General features: G+C 44.3%; 1 protein-coding gene across 2 annotated transcripts in view; it reads left to right on the forward strand.

The window, feature by feature from the left end:
• Positions 1 to 18,337, forward strand: part of FBXL18 (F-box and leucine rich repeat protein 18) — a 30,965-nt gene that overhangs the window by 2,711 nt on the left and 9,917 nt on the right. For both annotated transcript variants that reach the window (XR_007358852.2, XM_048867077.2), the window contains exons 2-4: positions 565 to 765; positions 1,969 to 3,515; positions 7,269 to 7,487. Coding sequence is in view for 1 of the 2 variants with exons in the window: in XM_048867077.2 (XP_048723034.1) it covers positions 565 to 765; positions 1,969 to 3,515; positions 7,269 to 7,487 (1,967 nt within the window). In the remaining variant the exon portion in view is untranslated. The remainder of the gene's footprint in view (positions 1 to 564; positions 766 to 1,968; positions 3,516 to 7,268; positions 7,488 to 18,337) is intronic.

An 18,337-nucleotide genomic window follows, 5' to 3' on the forward strand; every position in this document is an offset into this window, starting at 1 on the left:
GCTTTTTATCCAACATTTCCCAGGAAAGGGGGGGTGCAAGTGTTGGGAGGATTGTTCATTGTTCTTAAGATCCAAGGGTCTGGGTCTGTAGTCACCTAGGCAAATTGGTGAGGCTTTTTACCAAACCTTGTCCAGGAAGTGGGGTGCAAGGTTTTGGGAAGTATTTTGGGGGGAAAGACGCGTCCAAACAGCTCTTCCCCAGTAACCAGTATTAGTTTGGTGGTGGTAGCGGCCAGTCCAAAGATAACGGGTGTAATATTTTGTACCTTGGGGAAGTTTTGACCTAAGCTGGTAAAGATAAGCTTAGGAGGTTTTTCATGCAGGTCCCCACATCTGTACCCTAGAGTTCAGAGTGGGGGAGGAACCTTGACAAGTGCAAAATCTGATCTCGAGGAAAGTTTGGCTCTGTTGACAGTAGTAGCCGATAGCTCAATACGTGAGGCTTCATCCATTTCCACCTTGGCTTATTTTATAAATCCTGTTCTTCCCAGGTCTGTTTTTTCTCCTCTGTCTCTCATTAACTCCATGAGGCTTCTGAGCTGACTTGCTGCTCTTTCCTTTCAGGAGATGCTGAGTGCAGAGATTGGGGAGGACAGTAATGGCATCAACCTGATGGAGTTCTCAGATGAGATCCTTTTGCACATCCTGAGCTATGTTCCTTGCACAGACCTTGTTCTGAATGTGAGGAGAACCTGCAGGAAGCTGGCAACTCTTTGTCTTGACAAGAGTTTAACCCACACGGTGCTACTTCATAAAGAATATCAGGTAGGGAGAAGCTGGTTTTATGCCCAGATGGGGCATGGGGATTGTGGCAGGCTGCCAGAGGGGGCTGCTTCTGAGAGTATGAAGACAGATTGATTTCTCCAAGTACAAAACAAATCATAAACATAGTTATATCCTTCTAGCCCTGACTTGGAGGGAAGGGGGGGATTTCTTAAGAATTAGAACAGTTAGTATGGCTACTCCAGAGACCTAGTATCACTTGGTTTAGGATGTAATCCAGAAAGCCAATGTTACAACCACTTCTGTTTTTCCACAGTGCTGTTTTAAAAAAAATTCTTAACTAGAATGTACAGTAGAACTATTTCAGAATGTTAGTTGTATTCCAAATCACTTAACTATATTGTAAAAAACCTTAAATTGTATGTAATAGCCTGCAGGTGATAAACTAAAGGGATAGTAACAAATTGAAAACAAGTAGCTTTTAAAAAAGTTAAATGTAGATTTGATCATTTCTATCTTCCCAGGATGATAATGTTAAGATGTCATTACAATGTTTCTTATTTCTTTAGAATTTGTTTCTCTTCGTATTAGTGAAGCACCCACATGAACAGGGGGAAATGACTACACAAAGTGCTGTCAAATACACAAAGTAAACTAAAACCGACAAATGTATTTTTCTGTCTCTTGGTTATAGAAAATATTAAGTGTTGTAATGATAGTAGGTAGTAAAAAACTTCCAGGTAGAAGTGTGACTTTTAAGTTGACTGTCTCTCTAAGTGTAGGAAAGGGAGAAAGCATATTTCATCTAATGTGGAATGGGCTGGAAAGTGGATGAAGCAGAGAGAAGCAGCAGTTGTTCCTCTGTCAACTTGAGCTGTTCCACAGATGCATAATTCTGCAGACATAGGGCCTGAAGCTGAGAAGTGGTGAATACCCTCAATTCCTGTCAGTCATTGTCACTTAGCACCTGTTAGGGTCAGTCAGTAATGCAGACTCAAACTAGAAACTAAATGAAATGTAATCTTCAAGATCCTAAGTCTGAAGGGTAAAACAAACCACCAGCAGTTACAACAATATGATACTTGGTACTTATATTGTATATTTCATCCAAGGGTCTCAAAACACTTTAGTAGAGGGTGTGTGTGTCATTATCCCCATTGTGAGATGGGAAACTGAGGCACAGAGAAGTGAGGCAGTATAATCATCCTCTTCAACGTTACTGAAGCAGTTTGTGTTTAAATACAGGTCAACAAGGACAAAGTGAAGCAGCTTATGAGGGGGATTGGAAAAGAGATCCACCAGCTGAACATGGCTGGCTGCTACTGGCTGCCCAGTTCCACAATTGACTATGTAATACGATGCAAGAACCTGGTGAAGCTGAACTTGTCTGGCTGCCATCTCACCTCTCTCCGCCTCTCCAAGATGCTCTCTGCTCTCCAGCACTTGCGCTCACTGGCAATTGATGTAAACCCTGGTTTTGATGCCAGCCAGTTGAGCAGTGAATGTAAAGCCACACTTAGTCGTGTACTGGAGCTCAAGCAGACCCTTTACACACCGTCGTATGGGGTGGTTCCATGCTGCACCAGCCTTGAGAAACTGCTGCTCTATTTTGAGATTCTAGACCGATCCCGAGAAGGCTTCATTTTGTCTGGCCAGCTGATGGTGGGTGAAAGTAATGTCCCCCACTACCAGAACCTTCGTGTCTTTTATGCTAGGTTGGCTCCTGGCTATGTCAATCAGGAGGTGGTGAGACTGTATCTGGCAGTGTTAAGTGACCGGACCCCAGAGAATCTTCATGCCTTTCTCATTTCTGCCCCTGGCAGTTTTGCAGAGAGTGGAACCACTAAAAACCTTTTGGACTCCATGGCTCGAAATGTATGTTTGGATGCTTTGCAATTGCCCAAATCCTGGATTAATGGATCTGGCCTCCTTCAGCACTTGAAGTTCAACAACCCTTTCTACTTCAGCTTCAGCCGCTGCACCTTATCTGGTGGCCACCTGATCCTGCGGGTTATTAATGGTGGGAAGGATCTCAAAAGCTTGACCAGTTTGAATCTCAGTGGCTGCATTCACTGTCTGTCTTCTGACTCCTTGTTTCGGAAGGCAGAAGATGATATTGACAGCAGCATTCTGGAGAGTCTAGTTGTTTCCTGCTGCAATCTGAGACATCTGAATCTTTCTGCTGCCCATCATCACAGCTCGGAAAGCCTAGGGAAGCATTTGTGCCAGCTCCTGGCACGGCTAAGGCACCTGCTGTCTTTGGCGCTGCCAGTTTGCTCCATCACAGATGTTCCTACAAACACAGACAAGCTACCTGTGCAGTCTGTGACTAATGTGGTGCCCCCAGGCCTTGGAAAGAAAATCCGGATCGGGGTGCCAACATACGCCAAGAACTTCTTGGAGCAGTCAAATCAGAAGTCTCAATCCTCTGTGTTTTGGACTCTATTGGAGAACCTCCCATTTTTGAAAAACTTGGAGTTAATTGGGTCCAGCTTTTCCTCTGCCATGCCCCGGAATGAGCCAGCAATTCGGAACTCACTGCCCCCTTGCAGCCGGGCACAGAGTGTTGGGGATTCAGAGGTGGCTGCCATTGGCCAGTTGAACTTTTTGCAGAACCTCACTTTAGCACAGATGCCTAATATCCTGACTGGTTCTGGGCTTGTTAGCATTGGATTGCAGTGCCAGCATCTGCGGACTCTCTCGTTAGCCAATCTGGGCATGATGGGAAAAGTGGTCTATATGTCTGCCCTCATGGACATGCTGAAACACTGCAAGTGCTTGAGGGATCTCAGGTGAGGGCCTGTTGTTGATCTCCATTTTCATTCATGCGTGTCTAGAAAGGTGTGTCTGTGTGTGTGGAGAAGAGGGGGATCTTTTTGGACCAACGTAAGGAGGAGAGTATACTAGCTTCTAGGTCCCAAGGAAGGTAGCTGTGTTGGCTTGAAAATTAGAGGGTTTTCCTCCTGAATAGCAGGATTGTTGAGATGGGCGTGGATGGTGTGTCCTGTATTGTCCTTGAGAAGCAGAGGTAGTCAGTATACCCTCAAGCCCCTGTGGGCTCCAAGGAGGACATATTCCTAAGACCGTGTCTTGGCAGTGCAGAGCATTACAAGTTAACATGTTGGTCTACAAAGAGCTCTCTTATCGAACCTCTGGTTAGCTCTCTTAGCTGGTGTTTGCTCTATGCTGCCCAGCATCACAGAACATTTACCCTCCAAAAGCTGTCTTCATTGCTGCTTCTGAATTGGCCTTTCTCCATAGAGTCTGAATGCTTTAACTCTCCCAAACAAAGGTAGCAAGTCTCATCCAGGTACATAAAGAAACCTCAGCTATAGCTAAATAACAGTGATGAAAATGACATGGTGTAAATTCTGTCAACATTCTCACAACAGGTTTCTTCATGAGGTCTGCAGATGGCATTTAGGTCAATAGAACTTTTTCCTTTTAAAGGTTTCAGAGTAGCAGCCATGTTAGTCTGTATTCGCAAAAAGAAAAGGAGTACTTGTGGCACCTTAGAGAGTAACCAATTTATTTGAGCATGAGCTTTCATGAGCTACAGCTCACTTCATCGGATGCATACTGTGGAAACTGCAGAAGACATTTTAAAAGACATTTTTAAAAACATCTTTGAAAGCTGCTGGATTCAGAGCTCTGACTGACACCTTCTGTCTGTAGCAGGTGCAGCATGCACAGCGGCAGTAGAAGACAGGAGAGCAGCTTAGCCTTTGGCTTTGTCTACACGAGGGGCTTTTGCTGGCACAAAAGACAGTGGCGTGATTGCTGGCCGACATAGTTATGTCAGCAAAAATCCCTAGCGCAGATGCAACTATACTGGCAAAGCTACAGATATAGCTTATTTCACTTGGGGGTCGGTTTTATGCCAGTACAAAGCACAATTTTGTCATTATAGCTATGTCCACAGTACGAGTGTTTTGCCAGTCTAATATACTGGTATCCCTATACTGGTAAAGGGCTTCTAATGTAGAGCTAGCCTTTGAGAGGCTAAGCATCTCCAAAAAGAGCTAGTTGCATCGCAAAACTAATCTTTGGAGAAAACAATTTGACCTGCAGTGGTCGCTTCCATTTGGCCAGGCCCAGAGAACTTTGCATCCAGGGACTATGGTATGCCTGTCCGCCACAGACTGGCAACTTCTGAGGAGAGGATTTGTACAGCTTCCCACAAAGGAAAAGCCTGCGTGTCTCCCATGGCAGTGCCATAAGAACACTCTACTTAAGAAAAAAGAACAGGAGTACTTGTGGCACCTTAGAGACTAACAAGTTTATTACAGCATAAGCTTTTGTGGGCTACAGCCCACTTCATCGGATGCATAGAATGGAACATATAGTAAGAAGATATATCGATATAGATATACACGTACAGATAAGTTGGAAGTTGCCATACAAACTGTGAGAGGCTAATTAGTTAAGATGAGCTTATTATCAGCAGGAGAAAAAAAACTTTTCTAGTGATAATCAAGATGGCCCATTTAGACAGTTGACAAGAAGGTGTGAGGATACTTAACTTTAGGGAAATTGATTCAATATGTGTAATGACCCAGCCACTCCCAGCTGGATCATTACACATATTAAATCTATTTCCCTATGTTAAGTATCCTCACAACTTCTTGTCAACTGTCTAAATGGACCATCTTGACTATCACTAGAAAAGTTTTTTTTTCTCCTGCTGATAATAAGCTCATCTTAACTAATTAGCCTCTCACAGTTTGTATGGTAACTTTCAACGTGTGTGTATGTATAATCTTCTTACTATATGTTCTATTCTGTACATCCGATGAAGTGGGCTGTAGCCCACGAAAGCTTATGCTCTAATAAATTTGTTAGTCTCTAAGGTGCCGCAAGTACTCCTGTTCTTTTTGCAGATACAGACTAACATGGCTGCTACTCTGAAACGCTACTTAAGGTGTCATAACTTTCCAAATGGAGTTGGGGAAGGTTTTATCTGGAGGAGCTGCTCAGCATTTAAAATCTGGCAATAAAGTCTGTTGAAAACCGGATTGGGTGTCATTTGGCTAATTCCACCACCACCAAGAATTTTCTGCAAGCCTAGAAATTAATTTCAGGTGATGTTACAAAGCAGCAGTGTCACCTAGTGAATAAAATAGAGTATTACTAGTATGCATTTTTCTGCCACTTTCCCTACCCGTGTTTGGAAGTTATTAACCCAGAAAATGGGAGCCAGTGTGTCTTTGTGTCAGATTCACATTAGGATGATGACATATTTTGGATAAATCAGGCAGGTTTCTGATTTTCAGTTAACACAACCAGAGAAATGAGTATAATGCAGGATCTTCAGTGACAGCCAGGTATTGCTCACCTCTATGGTGAATTGCTGGGTAGCTATCAAATAAAAACACCATTCCACAAGCGTCCTTACTGCCAGAAAGTTCTGGACTCGCAAAACATGACTTAACAATTATCAGAACGAAGAGTTGCTCAGATATGCCCCCATTCCATGAAAGGCTGGATAGAGATTATCCAGTTCAGGGTGGGATTGCCTGCTAGTTGTCATCTAATGGATTACACATCTCCAAGCTCCTGGCTCTGCTGACCCAATGACTGAGTCTCTTAACGGCTTTGAGATCCTTCTAGCAAACCTGGACTGAGCAGCCATATCTTCTAGGTGACACTGACCTTTTGCAGTGGAGATACTTTCTGTAAAATTATTATTTTGTACATGCAGAATCTGGTTAGGCTGCAAGTTACAGCATGGAAACTGATAGCTTCCAGAAACTTCCGAAAGGGAGGGGGAGGTATTTAGTACTTTCCACTGTGTATTTTCAAATTGACACATTTCTTTCTGAAATAGTCCATGTGCTGCAGACTGACTGTCAGATTCCTTTACTTAATCAAATCCAGACCAACTCTTCAGCCCATGTGAAATATAGAAGAGGTCACATAGAAGCTTGTGCTGACAGATTCTTCTCTGACCCCTCTTCTTTCTCCAGCTCCTCTCTGCTGACCTCTCAGGGCTTGAAGATGTTCAGCCGCGTGGCTCAAAAGCACTAGGTCTCCATCAGTGTCCGTCGTGAATCAGTTTTTCATACTTGGTTCGCTCTGCCTGGAGTCTTACGTTGAGGTTGTTGCCTAGAGGATGGTGACTAGCTTGCTCAGCATTTGGACCTCTGGAGAAGCAAGGCCCCATGGTCCATGCCAGCTACTAGCCTTCTGACCAGATGCCACGTAGCCAAGTCTGGGCCTGCCTCAGTCTCTGTTTGCCGCTGTCATGTAAACAGCTCATTGCTGAAGGGTAGCGCTCTGTAAGCAAGATGGCTGAGATTGGAATATCACCTTTGCTATGGTGCTCCCACTCAGATATGAGACTACCATGTGTACTGTGTATATAGATAGTGCCAGGCCATTCCTGATCTCTGAATCCACCAGCTGTTTTCAAGTGGGAGCAACACATGGCTAAATTGGAGACACTTATTGCACCATTCATAGCCCCATACGAATGCTGCATCCCCCACTTGTTTTAAAGCAGAATTAAAATTCATCCTCTGACTTGTTTGTGTTTTTTCTTGCAGGCTAGAGCAGCCGTATTTCAGTGCTAACACCCAGTTCTTCCAGGCACTGAGTCATTGTTCTTCTCTCCAGCGCCTTTGTATCATCTCCCGGAGTGGGACTCTGCAGTCTGATGCAGTGATGTCATTCATGGCCAACTGCCTTGAGGTCATCATGTGCCACATGTTTATGGGAGAATCTCTCACAGTTTGCAAAAATCTTCAGCAGTCCATTGTACGGAGGTGAGTGAGAAAGGGGCTGAGGTGGGATTTCTGGGGCTGTTCAGGATTTATCCCCATTGCCTTTCCCTCCATCTTATATATGGGTCAAGTGTGGGAGCACTGTGTAATGTTCTCCTGGCCTTTTAGCATGCTAAGAAGCTGACAGGTGAAATTTAACTCCTTGGCACAAAGGGTGGCCTCTCATTTTAATAAGAGCCAGTCAATGAGCTACTTGTAAGTATTCTGTACGGTTTTTTTAATCCGCTTGTCCCATCATGATTGATTTGAAGCTTCAATCATACAGTTACATGATCAAGTGACAACTTCATGTAAACAACAAAAAAAAAAACATCTGGCAGCATTTTAAGTACTGAAGATGTCCGACTTTGAGCCTTTCCTCCTTCCCCACAAGTAACTACAGCTCATTCACAGACCGCTAATCCCTTGTGAATGTCGCTTTCTGATAGTGCCCCAGTAGAGCAGTTCAAAGCCTTCTGATTGGCTAAGGGGGGTTCTTTTTGGTGTAGCCCTTGCATCTTTGGCAGTTCTTAAATAAGTCTTGCCTAGCCCCTTGCAGTGTTCTGAAGCTCACATGGTGGGAAGCGTTTGTGTATGAACCGTGAACTCCTTTTGAGAATAAAGCTTTTAATTACACTTGGCATGGTGGCAGCCAGCTCACAAAATATTTCCCATTCAACAGAGACTTCACGCTATTTTCCCCTCTCCTTTTTCTTAAGGCATTAGGTGTGTTTTCTTAGTCACCTACTGTGGCTTTCCTCTATTACATTTTAATAAAAATTTCAAATCAAATGGCATTATTATTATTTATTATTGCATCCTAGATGGTAGCTCTATCCCAGCCCTTCCCCAGCTTCAGACTTGTTTTCTAGGATTAAATCCAGCAGAGGCTATGACTGTGTTATCTACCTAGCAAACTATGTATGAGACTGCTTATTACTGCCTCTAGGAGCATGCCTGTTCCTTTGGGATAGTAGCTATTGGAAAACATACCAACATCTGAGTAAATAAAGTCCCTGTGATGTGTCAATCATTTTTTGTGTTTTACTGGGCTGTCATATCTGTAAAGGCATTTCTTTATCTAATTCATTTGTGTGCCATGGGGATCTTTGGAAAGATCCAAAAATCCCCTGTCCGCTTTCTCCTACATGCCTGTTTGAGATGTCATTGCAGTGCTGGCCAGAATTTTAATATCGTTTTATTATGCAGAACTGTGCTATTCCTCACCCGTATTGCAGATCTCCTCCTCCTCCTCTTTTCTGTGCTACATATCACTTTTGTAAATTCTGTGTCTCTTTATATTTTAACACCCAGTAATTTTCCAAAGAGCAGCTGATGCCTTGTGGAAAATGCTGAAAACTGTCTTATATTTAGAAACAATTCTGTCTGTCATATTATTATACTTCCCTTGTGTTTTATTAATAGGGATGTTTATATGAAAACAGGATCTTTGGGGGTTTTTTAAAGAGAGCATCTGCTCCTGCTGTTAATTCCCCACCTGAAGTCATAATCCTCTGACACTGTAATTGGTGGCTCTGGAAACTATTTTGATGTCACGTAAGATTATGACTTGAGGAAGAGGATAAGCAGCAGGAGCAGATGCTCTCCTAAGCAACAAAGATTCTGTTCTCGTGCAACTGTCTCTAGTAATAAAATACAAGGAAAGAAATACAGAAAATGATGTGTAAGCAGAACATGAAAGCTTCCATGCCACATCAGCGAGTCTTTAACCATGTGACTTCTCCAGTGTTACCATTTTAGTCCTTGTACAAATATGCCTTCAAATGGGGTCAATAATTGACTCTCTTGACTGTGGTTTATCTGCAGCTGCGAGGGTAAAAAGATATACAGTAAAATTGAGACGAGCTTATTTTTGCTAGCTAGTTCATTGCTAGGTCTTCGGATGATGATTGTAGCTTGCCCAGTGTAGCTCTTTAGCATGCTGGTATTGTACCCCCAAATCCAACAATCTAATACTACAGAAAACACCCAGCAAGTATGATATTAAAATATCTTTATTCCAGAGTAAGAAAATAGTGATTTTGCTTTGGAAATGATTTATATGGGCTCTGTAAGGGCAGAAAACATGAAGGGCTAGTGTGTGTGGGGACAGGGCGCGGACTCTCAAAGCTGAATGTTTCTTTTTCTTCCCTCCCTCTGAGCCATGTGGGAGTACATTGGGACTTTCTCTGTCACTGCTATGGACTAGATGATCTGGTTTGGATTCTGGAGGGTCTTGGGGATGGCTAGTTTTGAATGGGGAGGTGCACCTTAAGTGAGATTAATTGTCGTTTTAAAGCAGGGGTGGGCAAACTTTTTGGCCCAAGGGCCACATCTGGGTATAGAAATTGTATGGCGGGCCATGAATGCTCAAAAGATTGGAGGTGGGAGGGGAGGGGAATGAGGGCTCCGGCTAGGGGAGTGGGCTCTAGGGTGGGGCTGGTGGATGAGGGAATTGGGGTGCAGAAGGCTGCTCTGGGCTGGGACTGAGGGGTTTGGAGGGTGGGAGGGGCATCAGGGCTGAGGCACCGGGGGGGTTGAGGGCTCTAGCTGGGGGTGAAGGCTTTGGGGTGGGGCTGGGGATGAGAGGTTGGGCGTACAGGAAGGTGCTCCAGGCTGGGACCAAGGGGTTTGGAGGGCAGGAGGGGGATCAAGGCTGGGGCAAGGGGCTGGGTCGGGACGGCTCAGGTGCAGGCTCTGGGCAGTGCTTACCTCAAGCAGCTCCCGAAAGCAGCAGCATGTTTCCCCTGTCCAGGTCCTATGTGGAGGCGAGGCCCATCTGCAGGCACCGCCTCTGCAGCTCCCATTGGCCCCAGTTCCCGGCCAATGGGAACTGTGTGGGGCAGCGTTTGGGGTAGAGGCAGCTTGCAGAGCCCCCTGGCTGCCCCTACATGTAGGAGCTGGAGTGGGGACATGCCGCTGCTTCCGGGAGCCGTGCGGAAAGCCCCCGACTCCGCTCGCCGGCTGGAGCGCCGGAGCGGGACAACCCCTGACCTTGCTCCCCGGTGGGACCTCGAGGGCCAGATTAAAAGTTCTGATGGGCCGGATGCAGCCCGCAGGCCATAGTTTGCCCATCCCTGTTTTAAAGGGATTTGGAGACTTGAAGGGCGACTCTGGAAAAGCTTACTGTTAAAGCTGCAGAGGTGCTCTTGCTGGAGCCTTTAGAGTTTGGAGTGCTCAAAAACATGGTCTAGAGCAGTGATATTTGGATGCTGGTCCATGGTCGCATGCTGGTGATCCGGGGAGAGCAGACTGGTCGTGTGGTGCTGTTTCTCTCTCCAGCTGCTGAGTTGCATTTAGAAGAAGCTGAAAATACATTATTTTTCTAATACTATTTTTCTGTGTAGGTAATTGCTGCAGCCTTCACAGGGATGTTGATTGACTGTCAGCAGGAGGGGAGGTGGCCCATAATCATAAAGAGGAATGTTGGTGTTTAGGAGACACTGTTCAAATGTCCAAAGTTTAAGAATCCTTGTCTGGTAGATGGACTGCAGGGGGAGTGGAGCCAGGAACTCTGGTGATTCAATACCAGCTTGGTATGGCCTTGCTTTAAGTCCTCAATTAATTCTCTTCAACTTTCTCCTCATCTGTACAATGGGGATCATATTTGTGCCTAACTCGCTGATTGACTAGTGGGAGGCCCAGAAGTTTAGCTCCTGTTGGGTAGAGATGAAGAGGTTGATAATTGTGTCCTTTCAGTCTCGTGGCTACTATAGGCAAGAAGGTGTGTAGGCCCAGCTTTTCATGGACTTCGTTCTATAGTAAGGTTCCTGGATTCTGCAGCACTATGATGTGAGCTGGGAGTTCTACAGCAGGATCATCTCATTGTCTTAAGTGTAGGCTTTTAACAAATGAATTTTCATATTTAAATCAGTGCAGTACCCTCTCTGAATGCACTGGTATTCAATTCTATTTTATGTCCCAACATCTTTGTTGCACTAGAGATGTTCAGATGAACAGAACAGTTGTAACATAAAAGTTGCAGGGGTGAAGCTGAGTTTACTGGCAGTTGACGGGGGATAGTTGGGGTTTTTGTCATTAGTGAAGAAGAGGTATTACAGTGATTGGATGCTTATGCTATAATGATTAGTGAAATAGCTAACAATGTTGCAACTTAAATTATTGTCAGTCATAAGATTTGGACAGTTCACACCTCTCAGAGCTATTGTGTCAGGCTGTCTACAGAGTCAAGAAGAGATTGCTGCCTCAGTTTACATTTGGTTCATGTTTTCAAGGTTTTCTTCCCATCAGAAGGGGTAGAAACCATTTTTATTTTAAACGAAAACTTAAATTTTGGAGCACAGCTCTGTGGTAGGGGGTGCCTTCCATGGCTGTGGAATATATTGGGTCCTGACTCTTGACAACTTTATAACTGGAAGGTTTTGTGTAAATGTTGGCGTGTAGCCAGCTTCAGAAATATAGTTGTCCCAGTTGGTAGCTGAGTATTAATGGTCTCTGTGCATGTAGTTTATTTCAGTCTCTAATGTAGATGCATATTTGTGAGCTTTTAAACATTGGTATGTTTGTGGTATTCGGTTCTAGCTTCCCTCACCTGTTTGCTATCCATGTGTTGGCTGTGGTGGTCACCTTTTCCTCCAGATGCCTCTGATATAATTTTGTGTCCACTGCATTGGCACACAGTAGAGATTGTAGAACTGATATGGAGCCCCCCTTCCCCCCCCCCCGATAGTTCAGCAAACAGGATGACAAGGCCACATTCCCCTCTGAACTGCAGAGGAGACTAACTATATCACTGTAAGCAAATATGTTTGTTGGCATTTGGGGTGGGATGGGGGAAGAGGGGTGTTGTATCATTCACTTCTCATGTTGTCCAAGCACACGAGTCCCTCTTAGGAAAGGAAGGGATTAATTAGAGCATTAATTTGGGACTTGGGAAACCCAGGTTCGGTTCCCTGTGCTGCCACAGACTTCCTGTGTGTGCTTGGATAAATCACTTAGTATCTCTGTGTCTTCATTCCCCATCTGTGAAACCGGGATCGTGGCTTTGCCTTACCTCATGGAATGTTGTGAGAATAAATATATAAAAAGATTGTGGGAGGCCCAGATTCTTTGGTGATGGCGATCATCTGAGTACCTAGCTAAAAATGGAGCGAATGAGAATACTGCTGTTTCCTTTTTAGATTTGCACATTACCACAACCAGAAATACACTTTTGAAATATTTCACTCCAGATGGGCATTACATTTACTTAAGTAGGCGTTCCATTAACACTGCTCCACGTGTTAATTCTAGAACCGTACTGTAAATATTATGTTTCATGAATATGGAGCATGACGGTTTTAGATTCCAGTCTGACTAATTCTGTTGAGCAAGAAAGTTTCCTCGGGTGGCAAAATTAAATGCTTCCTTCTGGGATTTGTTTTACTAACTCTTGCTGTAGATTTTAAAAATAGTTGTACATAGCCAGTGTGTCAAATCCTATTCCAGCCAGACACTTCCATAGCGTTAGGACATTGCTTTCTTCTCCAAGCTGCTTTCCCAGAGTAGATTTTTGAATTGTAGTTCTCATAAAGCTCCACTAGATAGAGCTGTGGTATATAGTAGATCTACCACCAATGTTGACTTTTTTGTGTGTTGCGGGCCATGTAGTTCTTCACCCCAGAAATCTTGCAGAAAAGGATGGAATTCAAATCACTTTTGCATAGTACTTCTACATGGCGCCATTAATGGGCATGGTACTTCACAAATGCGGAAGAGAAGTTCCTTTTCCTGCGGAGTTTACCAGCGAAAGAATGGACTGCAGAAAGAGGTGTGGTATTAAATGTTTGGCAAATGTCTTACTGGCTCCAGAGACTTTTTCCCCCCAGTTTATTTTTAATCATTTGCAACTGGTAATACTCAGTCTTTAGAATATTACACCTATAGCACCTATCACTGCAGCAATTTTCAGCCACGCTTCAATAGTAAATAGTAGAAATCTCTGAAAAGTCCCTGACAAAACACCATAGAAATAGAATGGAAAGGCAACTATATCTCAGCGATTAAAAAGGCCTTTATCAGAGAGAAGTATCATTGAGGATTTTTGGAATATAACGCTAAAACATCAAGGAATACATTAGAGTTATGATATTTATAGTAATGAGATCATTAAGTTAAGACTGAGATGTCAGATCAGAGCTGGACAGCTTGTGATTTCAGACTAACTGCAGTGTTTTGAAGAGGTATGTGATGAAGGGTGGTGATTGCACTGCCTGGTACAGTTATTTGTCTCGAGAATGCATTACTGTAGTACCCTATACTTGCTGCGACTATTGAAGTCTGCTGGCTAGCGAGGGAGTGGCCAGCTACTCTAGCAGCATTAGTTACAAGGTGGTCCGGGGGACTGATGCAGGATTGGGAGCCAGACACTCCTGTTTTCCAGTCCTGGCTATATAACTGTCTTGCTGTTGGCCTGGGACAAGTCAGCCTCTTTCCCTCTGTTTTTCCATCTGTATTGGTTACCTGTCTCCATAGAGGTGTTGAAGATTGTTTATGCAGTGCTTTGTGCATTTAAAATGTTGTGTTTAGTAGTACACCAATGCTGCAAAGTGACTGACTCCACAATTCTATTCCTCTAGCCACCACTGTTCCCAGCCCCAATTGTGAATCCTAGGAACCGGAGACTGGGGAGAGAGGAGGAAAAGAAGTACCAAGTCACCTTTTCCAACCCCATGCCAGTGTAGGGTTCTTCCCAGCATTGTAAATGGAGTGCCGTGTCTGGTTTGAATGGACTTCGGCAATAGGACTCCTACCACTTCCCTGGCATGGCTATTCCACAGTCTGATTAGACCTCCCTGTTAGGAAACTTTTCTAGTATTTAGCCTAAGTCTTCCTCTGCTCACTTTCATCCTTTTCTAACCCTAAACTCTTGGATCCTCCTAAATACTTTCTCCTATGTTGACGGTTACACCCTTAAAATGTTTACCCAATTCCCCTCCCCCTGACTCTCCTTAGTTGTCATTTAGTCTATCTTATGACTATTTAATTCTCACTTTCCTCAGATGTCAGTCCCTCCACCCCATTAATCATTGTAGCTGTTCTCTGAAAGTCCCAATTGGTCAACCTCTTTCTAGTGAATGCACTTTTTTGACCCAGTGGATTCTTATTCCGCATGATGCTCAGTTCCAATTTTGGTTCAAACTCTGAATGGCTCCTATGGATGTTAAACCTCTGACTTGCAGAGCTAAAGCTCGGGGGGCGGGGGTGTGTGTGAAATTCTGTGAGGGTGAGAAGCTAGTGCAAAATTACAAATCTTCCTTGTGTATTCTGCAAAATTCTCCCCCATTCTCTTCTATGCTGCCCACCTGGATGTTAGCAATTACCTTGACATTGCAAAGAGCGGGTATTACTGCCTATGGCTTATGCTAGATTGAAAGCTGAGTCTTTGCCTTCTCTTCTCTCCACTTCTTTCTGACCTTGAGAAACGACCCCCTAGTACACTGCTGTTCTTTGTGAACCCAGTGTTGGCACGTTAGCTGCCAAACCCACTTCACTAGCCTAAGTATATTGTGGACTCAGTCTCTGCCTCTGATTGCAAGAAGGCTTAATGTATCGCTAGACTGGCATAGTGAATCATTCAAACCTTGTTCCAGCTTTCATTATCTGTTTGTTTCCTGCTCTTAGAAACCCCTGAATCATCCTGTCTCAGACTGAATTAATAATAAACTGCATCCTTGTCCACTTACATTACCTGTTGGAGTGCTTGGTGAAATTTGACTGTATTCTGGGCATCATTAGTACTGCCTAGCTTCGACATGGGCCAGATATGGATACACCTCTATGGGCAAGCTGATCTGATTTGTAGGTGCATCCCTGATGGCATTTTAATGTTTTCTTTTTGGGGGCCACCCATCTATCCCCTTTCTGGCTGCATTCCTGTTGTTAGCCTGCACCACTCCTCCTAATTACTTGTATGCATGCTGTGGCGGGTACTCAGTTGGGGAAGTGTTAGAGGATTGCGTGGTCTGGACACAGTCTTCCTCAAATAGATCTATAGCCCTGTGGCCTGTGCAGCATGATCTCTTACTTTCTCCTGGCTATGCAGTCCTAGTGGAATCTGTGCCCTGGTGCCTCTTTGCATACATGAACGTGGGTATGAAGAGGTTTGAACAGAAACGTAGCTTTAATGTGTTTCCAAAGTAGGAAATGCACTTAATTGAGCAGCTATTGCAATAACATCTTAATCTGCGGAAGATGTTAAGAAAAAACTTCCCAATGCGTTTCAGCTTCTTCTGGCAGAGTGCAGCTCTAGGACTTGTGTGGGGTGCGCTGGCATCTTTCCTTTGGTTCTCGTCTCTTAATCTCCACTGCCCACTCATGTTTGACTGCTTGGTCTGCAGCTCAGTGGGCATAGTAACTTCCACTTCTTCAATACCCCAGAATCTCAAAGCACTCTATTGTTAAGCCTCATGGCACCCATGTGGAGTTAGTGATGTATCATCCCCATTTTACAGATGGAGAAACCTAGGCACAGAGAGATGAAGTAATTTGCCCATGCTCAGACAGTGAGTGTGACAGATCTCACTCCCTGTTCACGTTTCCTACCCACAACACTATCCTTTCCCTGCTGGGAAATGACATTGTGTCACTGAAACCTAGGGACAAGCAGCAGGATAATCTGGCTTGTCATTACTTGACTGGCTTCCAAAGAGTCCTGTCCACACCCATTGGTCAGAGTTTGGAGGCTGTAGTTGAGTCTTAAAATGAGGGAAATTATGGGGTTCCTTAGGATGCTATTGGGGACAGCTCGGTCATAGCAGATGTGTGGATGACGAGACCCGGCTACCAGAAAGCGCTTTCAAAACAGAGCTGTACTGTAAATGTGGCTGGTTTTGCTGAATATGAACAAATTGTGGGTATTTTAATGAACCCAAGAATCTTGCTTTCCTGTGAAGCTCTTGACTGCAACTCCTGCTCTGGGGTTATGAACTGGAGTCTGCTAATCATTGATATTCCAAAGGGTCCACAGCAAGAATGGCACGGGGGAATTGGCCCACTTTACAGTGGCTACAAACCAGCTTTGTACCCCTCTCGGGAGACTCGGTGAAGGACAGGTAGATGTAAATGGAGCTCTCTGTCTCATGAAAGAAGGCACCTTGGGGATAATTATACCAGCACATTCCAGGGAGCCAGAGCTTTGGTACGGATGGAATTTAGCCCCATAGAAGTTATTGGGGTAGGGAGATGTGTGTGCGCATGCGTGCATGTTTGTTTTGGAGACGGTCATAGCAGGATATGACGACTGACATTTCCTAGTGCCAGTGTAATGTGCTGGAAAGGACCCAAGCAGCAGACCCTAATGGTATGTATGCTTGGTGTGATTGGAAGGAGGAGAAAAATGCATATATGTCATGCCACTTAAGATGACCTGTCTACCACTCTGGCTCGCAATCTTTTTTAATACTAAATTAATCCACTATGAACTGTGTGCCCTGCTGCTCATGTTTTCTTTGTAGCTTCTGCCATGCCGCGCATCAGGGAAGGGGATTTCAAGCCCTGGCATCGCTTATAGACTTCAGCCCGACATTTAAATCACAAGTGTCTCTTCCAGTGAAAACGAAACTGCTGGAGTTTCTGGTTTAAGATAAAACAGCGTGCACATATGTACACATGTGGCTGAAACAAATTGATATGACCAGATATAGGGCAAAATTTGAGTTGTACTGAATTCCCCTTTCCTGGTTAATTAGCTGCTTTCTGAAGTAATGCTCCAAAGTTAGAAGTGATGTGTAAGTGCTATTACAAAATGGTAAGTGGGTGTAAAGGAGTCTAAGATTGTATAATTTACACACTGAGAGGCTGGCAGAAGGTAAACCAGAGCGTGGTAGGATTGGAAGAATAGTGGATTAATTCTAAATGGAGACTGGATCCAGTTCAACTAAAGGGTACCCTGCTCCCCCCAAATCATGGCATTCCTGGCTCCCTACCAGTACTTCTTCCTCCCTAGTCTCCATGTAGGGTCCCAAAACTCCTAGATGGTATCCTCTCCCTCCCCCCCCCCCGCCATGGATTTAAATTTGGTGTCTTCGTGACCCCCGTAGCCCAGGTCCTGAATTTGTGGATTCATGGATCCTGCCGTAATCTTCTAGCAGAGGAACTAGAGGAGTCGTCCTTTAGCTGCTTTTCGTGCTACGCACCTCTCCTCCATCCCCTCGTTGTGTAAGTTATACCAGCTTAGCTGCCCTTACACCTACTTACTGGCATGTGTGAAGTGATGTGCCAAATTCAGAAGATGTGTAACATACAGAACCTTTGTTATATTCCTCTGGAGGTCTCTGGGAGATTTGTTTCAATGCAGGATGTCACCAAGTCCCTTCAAAGTTCCTCCTTATAACCAAGAGAAAATAAGTTGGCACAGTGCCTACCGCATTGGGGCCTTTTTCCTAATGACAGTCTCTGGGAGCTACTGCAATGCAAATAACTAAATTGAGGTTTTAATAATCTGTGCCCTAGTGTTGCATAATCTTTGCTAAACTTCGCTTGTTCTCAGCTGTCCTTTCTATGCAACTTTAGTAGGTGGAGTTTAAGGGGCTCATTCTGTTTCCACTTTAAAAGTACATCTGACAACACATCTATGGGTGTTTGCCATGAGATAATGAATTCAGCCTAGTGACTCTTTTGTCCTGCAGAAAATCAAGGAAATCTGATTGAAGTACAGATTTGCTTTCAACTTTTCCTTCCTTTTTGACTTTGTCCATGACCTACATATTGGATCCTGCCGTGCCAGTTGGAAATAATTGAGATTGTAGTGTAGGTTATTTACCAGACTGTTCCTTTGAAAATACTCTTACTGTGCCCAGTCCACACTCGCTCTGACATAATTTTGGGGCAGGCAACAAAGCTCCATTAACCCT

Source organism: Caretta caretta, chromosome 10 (genome assembly GCF_965140235.1).
Source record: "Caretta caretta isolate rCarCar2 chromosome 10, rCarCar1.hap1, whole genome shotgun sequence".
NCBI classification, from domain to species: Eukaryota; Metazoa; Chordata; order Testudines; family Cheloniidae; genus Caretta; species Caretta caretta.